The following is a 22,377-nucleotide window of genomic DNA, read 5'->3' as shown; positions in this document are numbered from 1 at the left end:
AGATATTCCATAAAATAAGTAGGATCAGCTGTTACCACTGTTGGACAACTCACCAATGCACTCCCATCCGCCATTTCTGATCTAAAAATCTCTCTCCTGGCTCTGTACCACAGGAACTGGTGTTCCCTTGTAACTGGCTGAATCAATGTAATTGAAATATCACTTTTCCAACTTTTTGTTTGTGGTTTAAAAAGGACAAACACTTAAAACAAAAATGATGTCAACTTTTGTTCATGCAACACACATTGTCTAACACCCCCCTCTGCCCCAGTGTGTTAAGCCAAAGGCCAGAATGAGATGTGGCTCCTGTCAGGGAAGAGCTCACTCACTGTCTCATATGGAAGTCGAGTATACAAAGGCTATTAATAACACAGTGGAGATGTCGGTATGGCTTTAGGCATTTGGGGGTGGCAGCTATCCCTGATCAAAAGATTCCTAAACGAAGTCACAACTAGTTACATCTCCACAAGGACAATCAAACTAGCCAGGTGGGTTGCGTGTGTGTATGTGTACTTGTGTGTACACATGTTACGGGTTGGGATGAAGCCTGAGTCACACATAAGAGGCAAAAATTCTGTGGGGTACATATGAAGGGAATCATGGGTAGTTAAACAGGACTTGAGGAGACAGTGGCTCACACCTGTAATCTCAACAATTTGGGAGGCCAAAGGAGTTGGAGAACCAGCCTTAGCAAACAGCAAGATCTCGTTTCGTAAAAAGAACAAAAACAAAACCCCAAAACACAAAAGAAACAATAATAATAATAATAATAAAACAAATAAAAATAAAAACAATTGGCTGGGTGCAGTGGCTCACGCCTATAATCCCAGCACTTTGGGAGGCCAAGGCGGGTGGATCACCTTAAGTCAGGAGTTCAAGAGCAGCCTGGCTGACATGGTAAAACCCCGTCTCTACTAAAAATACAAAAAACTTAGCCAGGCATGGCGGCACGTGCCTGTAGTCCTAGCTGCTCAAGAGATCCGAGAGATGAGAATCACTTGAACCTAGGGGGCAGAAGTTGCAGTGAGCTGAGACTGCACCACTGCACTCCAGCCTGGGTGACAGAGCAAGACTCCATCTCAAAAACAAATAGGTAAATAAACAAAAATAAAAATAAAAAATTTTAAATAAAAACAATTAAAAATAATTAGCTGAGTGTAGTAGTGTGCTCCTGTGGTCCTAGTTACTTTGCAGGCTGATGTGGGAGGATCGTTTCAGTCCAGGAGGTTGAGGCTGCAGTGAGCTATTGTTGAGCTACTGCACTCCAGCCTGGGTAACAAAGTGAGATCCTGTCTCTAAAAAATAAAATAAAATAAAATAAACAAGTAAATAAATAATAGGCCTTGATTGTGATGTGGGAAGCTGGGAGGGGTAAGGAGTGGAGCTGGAAGGCAGTGCGGGGATCCAAGACAGTGATCTTGGGCTCAGCTTTGTGGATGCACGAAGGGTTCTGGCCTGTGCCATTTTGTGCTACATTTTATACAGACTCTAGACTTCCATTTTCTCAAGGCAGCATACAGATGAACTTGCCTTTACCTATACAGAACAACTGATATATTATTTACTTAGTTTTTCAAAATTGACACAATTTTCGTTGGTCTCTGAATACTATTCTTCAATAAAAGGAACCAGGGCTGCTTTGGGAAATGACCAATGCCAGGGCTGGAGCGGGGAAAATTCAAACTGGGCGTGGAACATATAACTGTGCCAAAAGGTAAGGAAATGTACAGTGACTGGTGTGGACGTGTCAAGCATATAAGAGCCAGCTGGAAGGGGTTCCCACTGGCCAAATCAAAATCAGTAATGATAATAATGGATTACGATCCTTTGAATAAAATAGGAAGCCATAATTCCATACTGCCGTAAGAAAGTAAATGAGTCAATCAATAAATAGGAGAGAAGGGAAAGCTCTTCCACACAGTGGAATGCCAACTAATAAATGTAGAAGGAATGATGGAAACAAATCATCACCATTTGGTAGCCATCATACAGGTGACCAGGAGTCATTAATGGATGCTAAGGCTGGTAGGTGGAGGTTTAATGTGGAGAAGGATGTTGTCATAATTGGAGAATATATCCCCACAAAATACACATCCTAAAAGAAAATACAGTTCATTTAATGAGAAGAAACCTAGCAGATGCCTATGGAACCAGGTGATCAAGAGCCCTGCATTGTTTCTATGGTAGTCCATGCATGACCTGAACCTGGTCACGAGGAAATGGGTAGACTCAGCCTGAAGTCATCCTACAAAATTTAATGCCTGAACTCTTTAAAGCTGTAAAGGGCAAAAAACATGGCAAACACAGAGAACAAGATAGAAAAGTCAGAGAGGCACACAGAGAAGCAAGAAGATGCATGTGGCTTCATGGGGGCCAACGGAGTCGGGATCAACTGTGTCAATGTGTCAGGGAGACAAACAAGACAATGGAAATTCCCATTAGACTTATTTAATTAGACCCTGCTTTGTTTTTTTCAAATATACAGAGATACAGTATTGAACACAACTCTATTTCAAAAGGTATAACCCAAGGATTAAAAATATAGGGATAGTTTTTTAAAAACCAATTTTTGTAATTCTAGAGTTATAAGAGATGAACACAGTTGTTCATCTACTAAAATATAGTCCAGACGATGAGAAATAACATCAATTCCAAAGGAGGCTTGAAAGGAACACACTGAAATATTGTGGCTCTGATAATTGTAGGTAGGATGTATTCACTGTGTGTATCATGCATGTCAGAGACTGTTATAAGTGCTTTACATGTGTCAATCACTTGGTCCGCATAAGAGCCCTGTGAGGTAGGTGCTTTTATTATCTCCATTATTTGAAGTGAGAAAAGGTAAGCAACTTGCTGAAGGACACTTAGCTAGTGAGTAGCAGAGCTAGAAAAGGAGGTGAGAGAGGCTGTGTCAGGGGCCAGAGCTCTACTGCTCAGAGGAAGGTAAACCTTTAAGATCCTCATATGGGTTGACTAGTCAATAAAGATCAACAAGGTTTCCCAAAGGAACCCACTGAACAGCACAGTTCATAGTATTAGCAAACTTTTAGCTACTCCTGAGTCTTTACTGATACACACCCATTTAAGCAGGCCTTCTGCCAACAACATTTATTATTTCACGCAGAGTTGAAACTAACAAATAACAAATAGCCTACATCACTGTGATCACAAGACAAAATAATTCTGCGAGAATGAGAAACCACATCAAAGAAGGTCCTGGACAGTCTTCTCCAATGGCTCAATTCACAGACTCCCCTTCCTGGCAGCCCTACTAGATCTGGAACAGAAACAAGTCGGAGGTGAAGCACATCTGGGAGGTTCCAGGGCCATGGAGAGAGGGGTCCTCCATTGGACTTTAGAATTACACTAAAAACCTAATTCTCAAATACATGCCATGGCTAATGGTATAAAAGACAAAAACAGCCACGCTGAAACCACTGGGTAAATAAGACAAATTCATTCCTTAACAGATTGGGGAAAGTGTGAATAAGACCAACAGCTGTTATTTCTTCCCAACCCCAGACAAATATCTAGTTAATTGGTGTTGTCAAGCAAACAAAATTTTCACCTAGTCTGCCAAGAACATGGATGGCGACATGGCAATGCTCATCTTGGCCCAGCCTGATGCAGTGAGAGGAACCCAATGTTGAGTATGAAGACCAAGTTTGAGTCCCAGCCCAGCTACTTCCCAGCTCTGAAATTCCTTTTAATGTTACTAGCAGATCTTTTACATTACTCTTTAAGAGTTAAAAAACATTTTCCATGTGTATTTCCTCATTACACTTTCTTTACATTCATTTAAGGTATGAATTCCCATTTTATAGACGAAGTAACTGAGGCTTGCAGGGGTCACACGCCTCAGACAGAAAGAATAGAGTCTACCCTATGACTCACCCCAGAGGGCTTTCCACTGTACCTCATGAGTGAAAGTGGTAATGGATTATTAACCAGTTAACCTAACACCTGCTGGCTCAAAACAGCAGAGAAAAGTATAAAGACTGCTGTACCGGAGGCAGGCAGCTCTGGCTGGGAGCACAACTTTGTCACATTTCAAATGCAAGATATTAACAGTTTCATTACCTCTTTGAGACACAGTTTCTTGATCTGCAAAAGTGGGGGATAGCAATACCTAGTTTGCTAGGCTGACGTAAAGATGAAAAATGATAAAAGGATGCAAAGCAAGTACTCGAAAAAGAGTTGCTGTTATGATAATGGGTAATATATTAATTAGGCAGCCCTCCTGAATAGCACTCCTTGGCTGATGATAAAGGAATTTTAGCAACCAGACTAGAATGTAAGATTTGCAGAAAGCTTGGGGAACAGGGTCAATCTAGGCCCTTGCTCTTCAGATTTACAGCCAGAGGCAGCCCCATGCAACCCCATCATAGTCAGAGGTATGGGCTGACAGGGCCTCCCAAAGCCAGGCCACGGGGATGGCGAGGTCAAAGGCTGGAGCTGCTGGGATAAACAAGAAACTGGGTGGACCCACAGCAACTCAGGAGAGCCCTGAAAAGTGTCTCCATACTAATAATAAAAGGTTCCTGAAATACATCAAAGGCAGGAAGATAGCTTGAGAATCTGGAGACACCTGATGGTGCCACAGCAAAGAGCACAAAAGACCCACGAGCCAAATACGAGAGGCACTGGGAATTTTTCCCTTTTATCTTTACTACTGCAAAAATTACATATTTCAAATCTAAAATATATGTTGAAGCACACGGGTCAGAAATCTTAGCTCCAGTGATGACTACTATCTCCTTTTCCTCTACGAAAATTCTCTTACTCAATCAGTTAGCAAATCCCACTGATGTACCTTCAAAATATCTCTCATGTCTTTATTTATTCTTTAAAAAAGTATTTATTTAGCTCCTACGCAGGATGCACCTGACAAAGACTTTGCAAACTGGTATTGGATATATTTAGGACAGACGGTCTACTCATCAGAAAAGAACTGCATCAGGATATTTCAAATAAAAAAAGCAGAAACAGCACCAAATGGGATGCTTTCCAATTGACATCGTATTTTTAAACAGCCTAAGGTGCAAGAGCTGATTTAGGCCAAAAGTGATAAGAATTCACTTTTGATGGCAGCATAAAACTGCCACTTAAATGTTCTCCAAGGCCCGATGATTCTCCATGGGTCAGTTGGCAAGGGCTTCAGAAATGCCTCTGGCCACGCTGCCAAGATCTTGTCTGGTGATGTAGAGATGGCAGAGATCATGAACAAAGCTTGCTAGTTCTTCCTTTACCACATCATGACCATTTTGTTAAACAGATTTGCAGAGATGTCTCTGACATCCAAAGGTATCACATATGTGGTTCTAATGCACAAATCCAAATTCTGGATTTTGGAGAACAGATTAATGAGCTAAGCAGATATGGGTGGATCATTTACTGGGCTCAGAGGTACCTACCAAGCCTTCAGGTGCTATCATTCTTTTCTTAAATTTTTTAGATTTTTAATTTTTTTTATTTTTTGAGATGGATTCTTGCTCTGTCGTCCAGGCTGGAGTGCAGTGGTGCCATCTTGGCTCACGGCAACCTCTGCCTCCTGGGTTCAAGTGATTCTCCTGCCTCAGCTTTCCGAGGAGCTGGGATTACAGGCGCCTGCCACCATGCCCAGTTAATTTTCATATTTTTAGTAGAGATGGAGTTTCACCACGTTGGCCAGGCTAGTCTCGAACTCCTGACCTCAGGTGATCCGCCCACCTGCTGGGATTATAGGCGTGAGCCACTGCACCCAGCCTCGCTATCATTCTTATGATGCTAATGTAGCTATTGCTGTTGCATTTTTCTGTTGGCACTGCCCAGAGTCTACCTTCACTTGCCCATTCCTTTATTTCTTTACAGGCTTATTGAAAGTCATATATTGGCTTCCTCCTTGACTTTCTAACTCAGGTCAGGCCCTTACTGCTGCACTAGATTTCCATATTCCCTCAACATCCCATGTCTTTGCTACCAATATCCTTATCTTTTTGAACCAGGCGTCGGTGCTATCATGTCTCTACTCAGAGGCCTGCTATAATATAGAAATAGGCCATAGAGAACCATAAAAAGAAGGGGAAGACTGAGCTCTGGCCTCCAGACCTATCCACTGGATAACAAGTCAGGTAAAATACAGAAACTGCCCAGGTATGGCCATTTGGTATATAAATGCATCTTTACCTCTTGGTAAGAAATCAAAGCTAATGTGTCAATAAGGTCATGTTCTTCTATTAACTCAGTCTGTGTGTCATTTATCCACCAGTTGATGACAAGCCCAATCATCATCCTCCTGGGTATGCAGAGAGCATCACGGCCAACAATGACAAAGGGTTAGTTTTAAAAAGCACCTGAGTCCAGCCTGGGCAACATAAGGAGACCCCGTCTCTACAAAAAATTTCAAAATTAGCAAGGCATGATGGTGTGCATCTGTGGTTCCAGATGCTCGGGAGGCTGAGGTGGGAGGATCACTTGAGCCTGAGAGGCGAAGGTTGCAGTGTGTTGAAATTGTGCCACTGCACTCCAGCCTAGGTGACAGAGTGAGACTCTGTTGCAAAAACAAAAATAAAAAAGCGCCTATATTTGCGGGGACAGAGTGGGAGACTTCAATCCTAGGAGCTGAAGTCCAGGGGTAACTAACCTGGCGAACCTGTCCTGACCTCTGTCCCATGGTATATGGTAGCTATTACATTTCCATTAAAATATGGGAAATCTGAGACCTAGACAGACGTCACTGCTAATAGGTATAAAGAAAGTGCATAAGGTTTGAAGTCAGACAGGGCTAAATTCAAATAGAGGCTCTGCCATCTACTAGTTTTGGATCTTGGAATTCTCTTAAGCCTCATTTTTTAGATGTAGCTTCAAAAAACAATGCCAACAGAGTGGTAAGGATTAAAAGAGACAACCTATACGAAAGCAACCAGCAGAGGGCAGGCACTCAGGAAGTCTATCTTGCAGGGCCTGGTGGTGCTAACAGCAAGAGGTGACCTGAAATGAGGATTTCAAGAGCCTTAGCCTTGGCTTTTAAGCAGAGTGAGCTGGGAGAGCTTGAAAAAAGATATTAATGCTCCAAGGCCACCACAAATCAGCTGAAACAGAATCTCTGGAGGTGGAGCCTACATATCTGTAGAGCCACTGAACTAGTAAAGCATTCAGGAATCAGAAATACTTATCCCTAGAAAGTTAAATTTGTGAACCTAGGCCAGGCATGGCAGCTCACACCTGTAATCAGAGCACTTTGGGAGGCTGAGGCAGGCAGATCACTTGAGGTCAGGGGTTCAAGACCAGCCTGGCCAACAGGGCGAAACCCTGTCTGTACTAAAAAATACAAACAAAAAATTAGCCAGGTGTCATGGCACACCCCTGTAATCCTAGCTACTAAGAAGGCTGAGGCAAGAGAATCACTTGAACCCAGGAAGCAGAGGTTGTGGTGAGCCAAAAGTGTGTCACTGCACTCCAGCCTGCATGACAGAGTGAGACTCCGTCTCAAAAAAAAAAAAAAAAAGATGTATTAGTGAACACAAGGCATGGTAGATAAAATTAGCATCTATAGGCTGGGTGCGGTGGCCCATGCCTGTAATCCTAGCATTTTGGGCGGCCAAGGCAGGCGGATCACTTGAGGTCTGGAGCTCAAAACCAGCCTGGCCAACATGGTGAAACCCTGTCTCTACTAAAAATACAAAAAAATTAGCCGGGCAAGGTGATGGGCGCCTGAAGTCCCAGCTACTTGGGAGGCTGAGGCAGCAGAATTGCTTGAACCCGGGGGACGGAGGTTGCGGTGAGCCGAGATCACACCATTGCACTCCAGCCTGAGTGACAGGGTGAGGCTCCATCTCAAAAAAAAAAAAAGTTAGCATCTATGGAAGCCACTCTCCCTGATTTGTCTGCCAGTGGGCTGAGGAGGAAGGCATAGGAAATATCCAAGGTCAACCCCAGGTGTTTATTCCTTACTAGAAGTTAGCCTAATAGATGTCAGGGCTTGGCAGGAAGAGAGTGTAGGTTAATGAAAGGGGGTTGACTTACAGCAGAGTCAGGATAGGAAAGTAAACAGCAGAGATAGGGGGTTTTCTCCAAGTAAAAAGACTGTTCTGCAGACTAGAGCAACACCCTTAGTTCACGTGTTCACATCTTCAGATAGAGGTGAGTGCTGTGGCTGATTTAGCAAATACGACCATCCCTTCGCTCAGAATTCAGCCCTCTATCCAGCCTTCTTGTGGTAATCTAGCTCCCTTCGTGGACTGTCTTCCAGGGCACATAATCAGCTGTCGAGGCAGAATTCTCCCTATGAAATAATGAATTGGGGTCTGATTCACACTTCCTTGTGAGTTTGCTTGGCGAGTCAGTCTACCTAAGGCTGCTCAACTCCAGCTGTTTTGACAAATCAAGTTTGTAGATGGACCTAGGCCTCCATGGAGCCCTGTGCTTGAGAAAGCAGGACGTCTCCTTCCTTGATTTCTTTCTTTTAAAATCCAATTTGTGGCCAGGCACGGTGGCTCACGCCTGTAATCCCAGCACTTTGGGAGACTGAGGTGGGTGGATCACGAGGTCAAGAGATCGAGACCATCCTGGCCAACATGGTGAAACCCAGTCTCTACTAAAAATACAAAAAAAATTAGCTGGGTGTGGTGGCAGGCGCCTGTATTCCCAGCTATTCAGGAGGCTGAGGCAGGAAAATCGCTTGAACCTGGGAGGCAGAGGTTGCAGCAAGCTGAGATTATGCCATTGCACTCTAGCCTGGTGACAGAGCGAGACTCTGTCTCAAAAAAAAAAAAAAAAAAAAAAAAAAAAATCCGACTTGTTACACTCATTTCTAGTCTTGAAATGGTCAGATGCCAGTCCATCCTGTCACTGTATCCACTGTGTTAGAAAACATGAGTAAGACTGAGAGGAAACTAGAAATGTCGCCTTTATGGGCTGCATTATGCCATCTAAAGTGTCATTTAGACAAAGGCACACCAGGGAAACTGGGAGGTGGAAGTCTAAAACAATACCATAGAAATTAGGTCATCATTCATTTTTTATTTCCTAATTAAATGACACTAAAGATTCCTAGTCTTTCCAGCCATGCCAGAATCCCTTACCATGAGGAGCAGGCTTTTCTTCCAGCCTCCAGGAAAATGTTTTTTTTTTTATGTTTTCTGCTCACAAATGCATTTTAAAAGGCACCATTCAACTTGGCCCCTAACAGATGGAGCACCTGCCCCATCCAGTGTCGGGGGCTACAAACTTGGCCTTTCCACCCAGAACAGGATTTCCCTGCCTTTCCTCCTCTCCAACATTACTTGGAAGGAAGAGTTCCAAAACCAGGATGACCTCAGAGGTCATCTGGTCATTCAGTTCCTTCACAGGTGAAAAAGCCAAGGCCCAGACAGGTGTGAGGTGTGCTGCCCAGGGTCAGGTGAGCATGAACCATGGCATGCCAGAGGTTTCCAATTTGCTTTCTCAAAGCAGACAAACCACAGCACTGGTGCAGAAGAGAATTAACTCAAGGGCTCAGGCTTTTGCCCTCGGTGACTGGGCAGTGATGTCTATGCCCCTGGAATGTCCTACCTAAGAGGAGTGCTTTTCCTTGCTTGGCGGCTTTGACCATAGGAGAGTCTGACGATGTGATTTATGTCGGGGGCTTTAGGACATACCATCGCAATTCTGACCTCCAACTGGAAACTAAAGGCATTTGCACAAGCTTTCGAGAGCAGCTGGAAAATGAAGGTGGGCCAGGCACGCGGTGCGTGATCGAGCAAACACCAGAGGCTCAGGTGATGTTCTCTGGTTGGCAATACTGTGAGTATTGTCACACCTCATACCGGTAGGAGGTAGTGCTGTCCATGACTCCACAGGGAGAGGAAAACCAGAAGCTCCACCTCTGGACCCTCCCAGACCTCGCCCTCAACCTCTTGTCTTTTGTTTGGCTCTAATTAGTATCCTCCTTTTGCCAGAACAAAACCGTAATCCTAAGTGTAGGGCTTTTCTGAGTTTTGTGAGTTGTTCTGGTGAATTATTGAACCGGGGAGGGGGATGTAGTGGGAACCCCTGAATTGAGGAGGGTGGCCTGGGGAGCCCTGATCACGCAGCTGATGTCTGCAGGGAGGGCAGTCTACTGGAGGCCTGTGCCCTTAACATGAAGTTTGGCCCAACTCCAGGTAGCTCCTAAATGAAAGCACGTCTCCTAAATGAAAGCACAGCCACTGAAACAGAAATCCTTGGGAGCAGGTCCTTGAAAGCTCTGCCACCTGAACAGCTGGAAACAAGGATCGGAAGTGGGCATCATCCCACTTCAGTGCAGGTGGACCTTGCAGTGGCAGATGGAGGGAGACACGTGGGCTGCAGAAGACTGAGGGGGCCTCCAGACTGGCAAGCTCATATAAGAAGACCATTCCCATCCCACTCCTTTCGGCACACACCCAAAAGGGAGAAAATGTGAGGAAAGAGAAAGGGCAGAGGACTCTATCAGAAAACTCATCCTGGACCCTCATTAAATTCCAGCTAGGAAAACACCTCCTGACTCTCTAGTAGCCGATGACCTCCGCTTAGTGTCAAACAGAAGCATTTCCTATTAAGCAACCGAATTCAACATGACCCAGGTGTTCCTCCTCATAAAATTTAACTTGCATCTGCATCTAATCAAGTCATTAGAAATAACCTTAAATTTGTAGAAAATCTAATTGAAGGAATAAGTATAGTGAGACCAGGAAGAAGCTATTAGACAAATGTAAATGATGTCTGTAGGAAAACTAGTTTTGGTCTCTTCAAAAAGTCAGTGTCATGAAAAAAAATAGTAATAACAGGGCAACTGTGGTAGGATAAAAATAAATTTATGATTCATAACCAAATGCATTCAGCGTTATTTGATTTGCATAAACCAGCAGAAAAGGACATTTGCGACTATTAGAGAAGTTTGAAGTTTTTAGATAATGTTGAAAATGTACAATTACTGAGTTATGATAATGGTCTTAGGATTAGTAAGAAAATGTTTCAATTTTTCACAGATGCATGTGGAAATATTTAGGGGTAAAATGTCATGAAGTCTATATTTACCTCCAAATACTTCAGATATATATTTACCTTGAAATGCTTCAGTGGTCACGTTTTGCAGTATTGACTTTGGAACCATGTAAATGTTTTGCATAATTATAAAAACAAAATTACATTTAAAAATGTTAAACAACTAAACTTGAAAATGAAATAAATGAACCCAACCGTAGGTCAGGTTGACATAGAAAAGGATTATTTTAAGTGACTTTTATGAAACCCAGTATTTTGACTGTAAATATTGGGTATTTGGACAAAAACCAACAAAGAAATTTTAAAATGAATTCAGTATTGCTACTAATAATATTGGTATTGTTACTTTAACAGCTTTAACTTATTCTGTCTAAATGTAATCAGGAACTAAGAATTTTCAGCATAAGAAATGGGATACAAAAATTAAAATCAAAGAAATAAAAACTCTGAAATCTTAAAAATTAATTGAAAACAATTCATTTTTCAATTTCATTTTTCTCTTAAAAAGCTCATATTCCCTAGCTTTGTACTTTTAAAGAACTACAGGCACTGACAACACAGGGCACTGAGCACTCTTGGTGTCCAGTTTAGTGGTCTCTTCATGCCATTTCCCATTAAAATGAACCAAGGCCCAGTGGGGTGCGGTGCCTCGTGCCTATAATCCCAGCACTTTAGGAAGCTGAGGTAGGCAGATCACTTGAGGTCAGGAGTTCAAGACCAGCTTGGCTAACATGGTGAAACCCTGTCTACTAAAAATGCAAAAGAGGCTGGGCGCAGTGGCTCATGCCTGTAATCCTAGCAATTTGGGAGGCTAAGACAGGCGGATTACCTGAGGTCAGGAGTTCGAGACCAGCCTGGCCAACATGGGGAAACCCCGTCTCTACTAAAAATACAAAAATTAGCCAGATGTGGTGGCGGGTGCCTGTAATCCCAGCTACTCGGGAGGCTGAGGCAGGAGAATTGCTTGAACCCAGAAGGCGGAGGTTGCAATGAGCCGAGATCGCGCCACTGTACTCCAGCCTGGGCGACAGAGTAAGACTCTGTCTCAAAAAAAAAAAAAAAGCAAAAGAATTTAGCCAGGCATGTGGTGCATGCCTATAACCCCAGCCACTCAGGAGGCTGAGGCAGGAGAATCGCTTGAACCCAGGAGGCAGAGGTTGTGGTGAGCTGAGATCACACCACTGCACTCCAGCCTGGATGACAGAATGAGACTTGGTCTCAAAAGAAAGGAAAAGAAAAGGGAAAAGAAAAGAACCAAGGCCCCTGGAGAGACAGTGGATTCTACATAGGAAATATACAAGATGAGCTAGAAGATCTTAAAGGAAACCAACAGAGCCTACTGGGGTCATGTCCAAAGGACATAAGAGCTAAGATAAAAGACTGTCACAGTTCAACAACAGGATCATTTCAGCCTTGAAAAGTATAACTGCAATGTAGTTAAACAGGTACAATATTAAAAGTCCACTAGTTTGAATAATACTGAAAATAAAACACATTACCTTGGGAGACTGCTAGGGCAACAATTCATTGTTTTGAAAACAGCTGAGTAATGGCAGTGAACCCAGTGTTTTGTCTAATTTTCCCACATAGTTTTTATTTGAAGGTGACCAAGCAAAAGAACAAATAAACGCAGAAAGATAATAGAATTAGAAAACAACGATTTTTCAACCACTAATTAAACAATGGCTCTGAAATGATTTATAACAGACGGGTTCACTGACAATCTGGACACACGAAGAGAGAGCAATAGGCATGAAGTGCACAGCATCACTGATGAAGTTTCTTTTGCCAAAAACGGAATCTGAGTCTGATCAAGTTTTTTTTTTTTTTTTTTCTTTGACGGAGTCTCACTCTGTCGCCAGGCTTGAGTGCAGTGGCGCAATCTCAGCTCACTGAAACCTCTGCTTCCTGGGTTCAAGCGATTCCCCTGCCTGAGCCTCCCGAGTAGCTGGGACTACAGGCACCACCGCCATGCCCGGCTAATTTTTTGTATTTTAGTAGAGACAGGGTTTCACCATGTTGGCCAGGATGGTCTTGATCTCCTGACCTCGTGATCTGCCCACCTAAGAGTGCTGGGATTACGGGTGTGAGCCCCCACACCCGGCCTCTGATGAAGTTTTTAGATCTAACTATTAATTTACAGAAAATGTAGGGGACAGTGGAATACTTAAGCAACGTCTTAGGATACAATTAGACAATGCCAGACTGCAAAGCAAGATCTGCAGGACAAACAACCTTTTTTTTTGTTTTTTGTTTTTTTTTTAACAAAGCCAAGAAAACAAAAAGGGGAAGGGAAAATTGTTAAAGACCGAGAGACCTAAGAGACAGCAACCAGGTGCAGCGTGTAGGCCTTGTTTGAATCCTAAATAAAAATAAACCAACTATAAAAAAGAATTTATAGGAAAATCATGGAATTGGAATACTGATAATATTAGATACTATAAAAGAATTCTTCATGTTTAAGGTGTGATAAGAATGATTTCTTAGAGGCACATACTAATTATTGAGGAATAAAGGGGATCTTTGGTTTTGCTTTAAAAAAAAAAAAAAAAAAAACCATCTCGCCTGGCTACAGTGCAGTGGTTCAAGCACAGCTCACTATAATCTCAAACTCCTGGGCTCAAGCGATCTTCCTGCCTCAGCCTCCCTAGTAGCTAGGGCTACAGGTGTGCACCACCACACCCAGCTAATTAAAAAAACATTTTTATGGAGACGGGGTTTGCTATGTTGTCCAGGCTGGTCTCCAATTCCTGGCCTCAAGTGATCCTCCTGCCCCCTGGCTTCCCAAAGTGCTAGTATTACATGTAATCTTTTCTTGACCTTGGAAATGAATCTACTGCCATGCCCTGCCAGATTTGCTTTAAGTAATCAAGTGGGATAGAATGGGAGGACCAAATAAAACAGAATTGGCCATATACTGATAAGAGTGCAAAATGGATAAGATACACAGGGACACATTCTACTATTCTTTCTCATTTTGTGCATATTTGTAATTATCCACAATAAAAGGTTTTTCTTTTCCCAAAAATGTCTCAGAAAAATTAACTAAAAAAGATGAATACAAATATGTATGATAAAATTGTGAACTGTCAAATTCTAGGTGATGAGAATATGGATGCTTATACTTTCTAGTGTTTGAAAATATTCACAATAGTAAGCAGAGCTTTTTTTCTTTCTTGAGATGGAGTCTCACTCTGTCGCCCAGGCTGGACTGCAGTGGCGTGATCTTGGCTCACTGCAGCTTCCGCCTCCTGGGTTCAAGTGATTTTCCTGCCTCAGCCTCCTTGGTATTTGGGACTACAGGCATGTACCACCACACTTGGCTAATTTTTGTATTTTTAGTAGAGACATGGTTTCCTCATGTTGCCAAGGCTCGTCTTGAACTCCTGACTTCAAGTGATCTGCCTGTCTCGGCCTCCACTCAGGTATAAGCCTTTTTTGTTTTGTTTCGTTTAGTTTTTTGAGACAGTGTCTTGCTCTGTTACCCAGGCTGGAATGCAATGGCACAATCTCAGCTCACTGCAGCCTTGACTTCCCTGGCTCAAGTGATCCTCCCCACTCAGCCTCTCCAGTAGCTGGGACTACAGACAAACGACACCAGATGCCTGGCTAATTTTCATATTTTTTTGTAGAGATGGGGTTTCGCCATGTTGCCCAGGCTGGTCTCAAACTCTGCGGCTTACAGGTGTGAGCCACCCCACCTGGAGTTAATAAGCAGAATTTTATTTTATTATTTTTTTCCGAGACGGAGTCTCACTCTGACATTCAGGCTGCAGTACAGTGGCACGATCTCAGCTCACTGCAACCTCCTCATCCCAGGCTCAAGCAATTCTCCCACCTCAGCCTCCCTAGTATCTGGGATTAGAGGCGTGTGCCATCACGCCCAGCTAATTTTTGTAAATAAGCAGAATTTTAAAAGCACTTAAGCCAGGAGTATCCAATCTTTTGGCTTCCCTGGGCCACGCTGGAAGAAGAAGAATTGTCTTGGGCCACACATAAAATACACTAACACAAATGATAGCTGAAGAGCTTAAAAAAAAATTGCAAAAAAATCTCATGTTTTAAGAAAGTTTACGAATTTGCTTTGGGCCACAGTGAAAGCTGTCCTAGGCCGCGTGTGACCCACGGCCTGCAGCCCACAGGTTGGACAAGCTTGACTTAAACCCAGCCAGGATTCAGAGCCATGTCAGGCTAGAGGGATTATGAAATGTGGCTACAGACACCCAATGCTGGCAATTACCAGTAATCTCCCCCCAAATTCAATGCAAATGACAAAGTTCACCAAAAATGTTCAAACATGAACTACTAAATTATGAAGGGAAAGAAAAAATAGGGACCTAGAGAAAAGGATTCCATCTGATTAAACAGTGAAAATATGTTTATTATACTTACTGCAACCCCATGGGAGCTCAAAAGTTTTATGATATGGAGCTCTATTATATAGAGTTATAAATAAAGCAGCTAAGCTACTTGCTACTCAGACACATTAACCAAGCTGTGCCATCAGTAGCTGTTGTGAAACCACTGCTTATCGACCGAAATCCACAACCACAGCATAGTCTCATATCTTCCACGCCCACTGATAAGGATCTTTTTCATACCTGATGATCACGCACTGGTTCTCTCTGTCAATGATCATGTTTCTGTACATATTATCTGCAAGGGCATAGATATGTGGTGGGTTTTCATACTGTGCCTAGAAAAGCAAAAAATAATAATACATAAATGATAATAAAAATTTAAAAATAAAAACAAAATCATGGTCAGATAGGCAATACATTAAATTTCTTTTCCTGAATTTGGAAATGAATCGTGCACTACAGTTCCAATGCCTATAATTACATCTTAAAGCTTGCTTGATAAAAGAATTCATGAAATTTTCTAGGTCATCAAGGTTACACCCTCACAAAATTAAGACGGAATTTGGAAGGAGTCTCCTGTAGGCATATCCATGACTCAGCTTTCCGGATGTGCCCCGTGTCTTCAGACACTCCAACACCCCACCCTTCTGCCCATACACGCCTCTGCAGGTGACAGTCCATTTCTAAATGTTTCTGTAGACACTTGGGCAACAGCTCTTCGGAGAGGCCTGCCAAACACCTAGATCCGACTTCTACCAGAATTCTAAATTCCTATGTAATTTTTTCTAACAGGCCACGTTGTAGATTCTGGGGCCTCAGAGGGAATTAGGTGAGATTATCTATGGATCAGAAAAAACACTTAAATCTTTCCATAAGAAGAGGGCAAGAAGGTGTGGTTCTTTAAAGGGATAAGCTAGTTTGGCCAGTTTGCTTCATCTCTATTGGAAAAAAAAAATCCTACCACACTAAGATATTCTCCTGGGTTTGTGATTTCATCTTATGGGATATCTTAGCTATGCACAAATATCAAACTAAATACATTTTCCACGCTTAATAAATTATCAGACTGACTTCAGCCCTGTTTTATACAATTTCTTGACACCTACCTTCACCACAACCTCAAAAATTACTAAAATGAGAAATACTTTGTTGAGTATATATGGAGAAAGAACACTCCTAGCCTGTAATCACTCCAAGCTACTTGGTAGGCTGAGGCAGAAGAGTCGTTTAACCCCAGGACTTGGAGTCTAGTCTCCACACACAAAAAAAATTTAATTAGCTGGGTGTGGTAGCACATGCCTGTAGTCCTAGCTACTTGGGAGGCTGAGGTGGGAGGATAGCTTGAGTCCAGGAGTTGGAGGATGCAGTGAGCTATAATTGTGGGAATAATAGCGTCCAAGCTGCAAGTCTCACAGTGTAAATGACGGATGGGAAAGCAATTTGAAAAGATAGAGTGATATACAAAGGTGAAGCTTAACTTACTTAATCCATCTTTGGATTAATTTACTTAATTCATTTTATTGTGCAGTGACTTACTATAGAAAAGGGGGCCTGGCTGAGAAGTTGTTTCTCACTGCCATGCTCTAGAAGATGAGAGTTTTGTGGGGAGGGGTTAGGATGAGGGGGCTTTGTATCCGATACCCAGTGTTCTTCCCATGTTGTAGGCAGGGGGCTCATAGGGGGAGCTACCCAGTGAGGGCTGCAAGCTATGCCTAGGACTGGTCACCTAAAGAACCCTATGCAGGAACCAGAATATGTGATCTCTGCCTTAACCTTATGGTCAGGAGTGGATACCTGGATAGGACCTCAGGATATGGTTTTAAATGGACTTCTAGTCCACACTAGGATTGTGCAGGATTATTATAATTATTATTTTAATTTAACAGAGTTTAACTGAGCAAAGAATGATTCGTGAATAAGGCTGCCCTGGAACAAGAGTAGATTCAGAGAGCCTCCAGTGCTGCCATATGCCGTAAGATTTTTGGGCAGAAAAAGGAAAGTGATATACAGAAAATGGAAGTGAGGGCCGGCCCTGGCTCAGGCCTGTAATCTCAGCACTTTGGGAGGCTGAGGTGGGAGGATCACTTGAGGTCAGGAGTCAGAGACAAGTCTGGCCAACGTGGCAAAACCCAGTATCTACTAAAACTACAAAAATTAGCCAGGCGTGTTGGCACATGCCTGTAATCCCAGCTACTGAGGAGGCTGAGGCAGAACTGCTTGAACCCAGGAGGTAGAGGTTGCAGTGAGGTGAGATTGCACTACTGCACTCCAGTCTGGTGACAGAGTGAGACTCCATCTCAAAACAAAACAAACAAACAAAAAAATATATATCTAGAAAATGGAAGTGAGGTACAGAAACAGCCAGATTAGTTACAGATTAGTTTAGAGTTTGCCTTATTTGAACACAGTTTGAATAGTTGGCCACCTTTGATTGGCCAAAACTCAGTGACTGGCAGAAGAGTAGGTTATAGCTTGTCTATACATCTGGTTAGGCTACAGTTCACTGTGTACAGAGAAACATTTAGAGCTGGGTGTGATGGCTAATGCCTGTAATCCCAGCACTTTTGGAGGCAAGGTCAGAGGATCACTTGAACCCAGCAGTTCCAGATCAACCTGGGCAACATAGTGAGACCTCCTCTCTACAAAAAAGAAACAAAATTAGCTGGACATGGTGGTGTGTGCCTGTAGTCCCAGCTATTTGCTTGGGAAGCTGAGTTCGGGGGATCGCTTGAGTCCTGGAGGTGGAGGTTGCTGTGAGCCAAGATCACAGCACTGCACTTAGCATGGGTGACAGAGTGAGACCTTGTTTCAAAAGAAAAAAGAAAAGAAGAAAACATTTAGACCGAACTTAAAATATGTAAGGAGGCAGCTTTAGGCTAAACTTAATTTAACAATTCCCCTCTCTTGTTTTTTTCTGTTTTTGTTTTTAAATAGAGACGGGGTCTCACCATGTTGCCCAGGCTGGTCTTGAACTCCTGGGCTCAAGTGATCCTCCCACCTTGGCCTCCCAATGTGCTGGGATTATAGGCATGAGCCACCACGCCCAGTCCAGTTTCCCCCTTTTGGTCATCCTCTCAATTTTGAGATACTGACCAAAACTTTAGGCACTGATGTCACTCTGTCACCGTTGTAAAAATGTACTTATTCTCAAATGTCATTGACAAATAGCAGAACAGTGGGGTTTGTAAGATGGGAACAAAGACTTTAGGTTACTTTTTGTAAGGGTTAGAGTAGAGCGGACCTCCTCCTGCTGGCATCTCCTGGTCTGTTTCTTTAAAGTTTTGATTATGTCACATGTAACATGAGTGACTCCATGTTGGTTTGGTTTGGTCTGGTCTGTCAGGGGCTAGTGCATGAGATCAGTCCAAAACAACGGACTCTCATAATTTTGTTTAAAAATTCCCCTCTTTAGGTCAGGTTCTCACTTCGGTGAGAGTGTCACCAAAACTTAGGCCTTAGCACCCCTCTCAGTTACCATCATTTTGGGTTTCTGGTCTCAAGTGTACAAACATCATTAATGACTCTTTGAAAATGAGAAAGTAGAGGACTGTAAGAAAGACAAGAAGATGGAAAATGGGAGGAAATGGAGTGGAAAGCAAGCTATGGGCAATGGGAGAAAGTCATTGCCCAGTAAGGCTTCAATGCTGCCGAACTGTCATACTTGACCTTTGCATGTCACTCTATATTTTCCAAACTGGTTTCTTATCTGTGGTCTTCTTGAACCTCTCAGCTATCTGTGAGAAAACTACAGAGTGGGCATTTCCTTTACCTGATTCTTCCCTCCCCTGAGACTCTCATTAGGACCTGACTTCAACTCCTAGCTCCACCACTCAGTAGATTTTAGTACTTCACCTCTCTGAGCCTCAGTTTCCTCATCTGTGAAATGGAGATAGATGTTATGACACAGCCAGCATCCAGGGCTGTTTTGTTATTGCTGCAAGTATAACATAGTACGTGGCACTCAGTAAATACCAGTTTTACAATAATCTGTTACCATTAGCAGTAAAATTGAGCATACTTTTTAGAAATTCTACATTTCCGTAAAGAGAACACTTCAAAAGATAAATGGTCTAAAAGGGACGTGTATACAGCAACCCTTTTCAGAAAACTGGAGAGAAACACACATGCACAGCACTTCCATCTACAGTGCCTTGGCTGTCAATGAGGACGCCAAGCCAGCTCTGTGCGCCTGCTGATCAGGGCACTAGGGCAGGGCCAGCCTCTGCTGACAGTGTTTCCCTTGTGCTGGGCTCCCATAAAGGCAGCATTATCAAAGGTCTTTCGCGTGGCAGCCTCCTTCGGCTCCAGCTACCAGCACCATTCATCTGGCAACAATGGGGTGGGCTCTTGCTCTGGGTAAATTGCCTTCCACTTCAACTGATGAATTTGTGTGGGCTCTCTTTTGTTTGCTTTTTAGGGGTCAGGATTAATGAATACTCTTGTGCTTCTGCTGCGGAGGGAAGGAAAAGGAAAGGAAAAAGATGCAGAGATGGGGAGGCCTGGGGAAGTGATGAACCACAGAATAAAATATATTAAGGAGAATTACAGCTTCCATTTTTACTATACAACTGAAATGGCTATGGAGCTGATTATGAATAGGAACCAGGGTCAAATTAATAAATGAAGTAATACAAGATTCATTTTTCATGTTCAAGTCATAGTCATAGTTTAACAATGGTTCTGATTCTGCAAATCAGTACCCATTGCTCAATTTTTTTACCCATAACTGATTTTTATTCCTTAGATTTTTGTGGCATATGTGGAAACAGGAAGATCCCTAAGCTGTAGGTCCTACATCCCATTTAACTAATTTTCTTTGCAAATAAGGCTCAAATATTAGACAGTCCTAAGATTTTTTGAGCTCTGCTCTAAAAAGCAGATCATTGGCCAGGCGTGGTGGCTCACCAGCACTTCGGGAGGCTGAGGCAGGTGGATCACCTGAGGTCAGGAGTTCAAGACTAGCCTGACCAACATGGTGAAACACCGTCTCTACTAAAAATACAAAATTAGCCAGGTGTGATGGCACGTGCTTGTAATCTCAGCTACTCGGGAGGCTGAAACAGAAGAATTGTTTGAACCCAGAAGGCGGAGGTTGCAGTGAGAGGAGATCATGCCATTGCACTCCAGCCTGGGCAACAAGAGCAAAATTCTGTCTCAAAAAAGAAAAAAATAATAATAAAAATTAAAAAATAAAAATAAAAAGCAGATCATTAAAAATCAAACAATGTCACTTAAGTTTCTCCAGTAAAAAGTTCATAATAGAAAAGTACAAAAGTACTGCTAACTTCAAGAAAAACCATGTCTGCATCATAAAAGCCCAAAATAAGGCAGTAATTTATGTGACACGTAACTTACCGCTCCTTGGTACATTTCAATTTCCTTTTCCCCAAAATATGGCATCTGCTTGAAAGGGTTGACCGAGATTAATACAGATCCTATATATGTCTGAATTTAAACTCAGTTAAGGTCCATCATTAATCTTCATAGCTACGCATTTTTCAAATTAAGTAACCAGATGTTATCAAGAATTCGTAATGACTATCCAAGTGGAAAGCTTGTGTACCTGTTTTCTAAAAGATTACAAATAAAGACAAAAGCCATCATCCAACTAGCACAGGCTTTGTTCCTCCTAAGGAAGAGTAATAAATTTAATTACCAAGGTGCTACAAAATGAAATCATTATTTTAAATGAACTAAAGCACATTCTTTCAAGATGGGTGACACGTACAGCAAGGAGAAAAGAAAACAAAGCAAAAATGGCCAAGGAGTGAAAAAAGCAGTTATCAGCCCTCCCCTCAAATGATATGCATTTTTTCCTTTGAACTTTCGTATCTGTTAGGTACACTAAAAACATATTCATCAGCCAGGCATGGTGGCTCATGCCTGTAATCCCAGCACTTTGGGAGGCTGAGGTGGGCAGATCATTTGAGGTCAGGAGCTTGAGACCAGCCTGGCTGACATGGTGAAAACCCCGTCTCTACTAAAAATACAAAAATTAGCCAGGTGTGGTGGCATACGCCTGTAGTCCCTGCTACTGTACTCAGGAGGCTGAGGCAGCAGAATCGCTTGAACCCAGGAGGCGGAGGTTGCAGTGAGCCAAGATTGTGTCATTGCACTCCAGCCTGGGCAACATAGTGAGACTCTGTCTCCAAAAAAAAAAAAAAGAAAAAAAAATCATCTACTTATTTAACAAATACAGGGATAAGATGAACTAACAGCTCTGTTCTCCAGAAGCTTAGAGGAATTAAAAGGCATCAATGAGGTAATTTTCTGGCCAGGTGCAGTGGCTCATGCTTGTACTCCCAGCATGTTAGAAGGCCAAGGGGGTGGATCGCTTTAGGCCAGGAGTTTGAGGCCAGCCTGGGCAACATAGCAAAACTCCATCTCTAAAAAAAATAAAAATAAAAATAAAAAAATAAAAAACATTACCCGGGCATGGGGGCATGTGCCTGCAGTCCCAGCTACTTGGGAGGCTGAGGCAGGAGGATTGCTTGAGGCCAGATCAGAGGTTACAGCAAGCCAAGATCATGTCACCACATTCCAGCCTGGGTGACAGAGAGAGACCTTGTCTCAAAATAATAGTAATAATCATAAATAAGGTAGTTTTCAGAGAAGAAAATTATAAACCCACCTACATCAGGTTTAGGGAAAGAAAGTATTATTTCTGCTTGGGGAATACAAGATGGCCTCTCAGAGAGGCTATGCTTATGCTGGGCCTTAAAAATTTTACACAACACATTTTAATATACCAAAATAAATGAAGACTTATGATCACATGAAAAATATTTCCACTTATTCATTCAACAATCAACTAATTTGAATTGGGTGCTTACTTAACATGCCAGGCACTGTTTTAGATGTTCAGGATATAACAGTGAACAAAATAAACAGAATATATATAACTTCTTGACTTCATGGAGAGAATATATATAACTTCTTGACTTCATGGAGAAAAAAAAATCTAAACAACAAACACACACAGAGACATTCAAAACTGTTTCTTCCAATGATCAATTTCGAGGTGTTTAGAAAT

The 22,377-nt window shown here is 42.5% G+C and overlaps 1 protein-coding gene across 1 annotated transcript in view; it reads right to left on the bottom strand.

Moving 5' to 3' along the window:
• Window positions 1-22,377, bottom strand: part of MYO1E (myosin IE) — a 234,208-nt gene that overhangs the window by 100,163 nt on the left and 111,668 nt on the right. Inside the window, exons 3-4 of the mRNA XM_055278318.2 lie at window positions 20,700-20,789; window positions 15,585-15,679 (exon numbers count right to left, since the gene is read on the bottom strand). Of these exons, the coding sequence (XP_055134293.1) occupies window positions 15,585-15,679; window positions 20,700-20,789 (185 nt within the window). The remainder of the gene's footprint in view (window positions 1-15,584; window positions 15,680-20,699; window positions 20,790-22,377) is intronic.

Source organism: Symphalangus syndactylus, chromosome 5 (assembly GCF_028878055.3).
Source record: "Symphalangus syndactylus isolate Jambi chromosome 5, NHGRI_mSymSyn1-v2.1_pri, whole genome shotgun sequence".
Taxonomy (NCBI): Eukaryota; Metazoa; Chordata; class Mammalia; order Primates; family Hylobatidae; genus Symphalangus; species Symphalangus syndactylus.
Note: the sequence above shows the minus strand (reverse complement) of the source record. Positions and strands in the feature narration are given on the sequence as shown.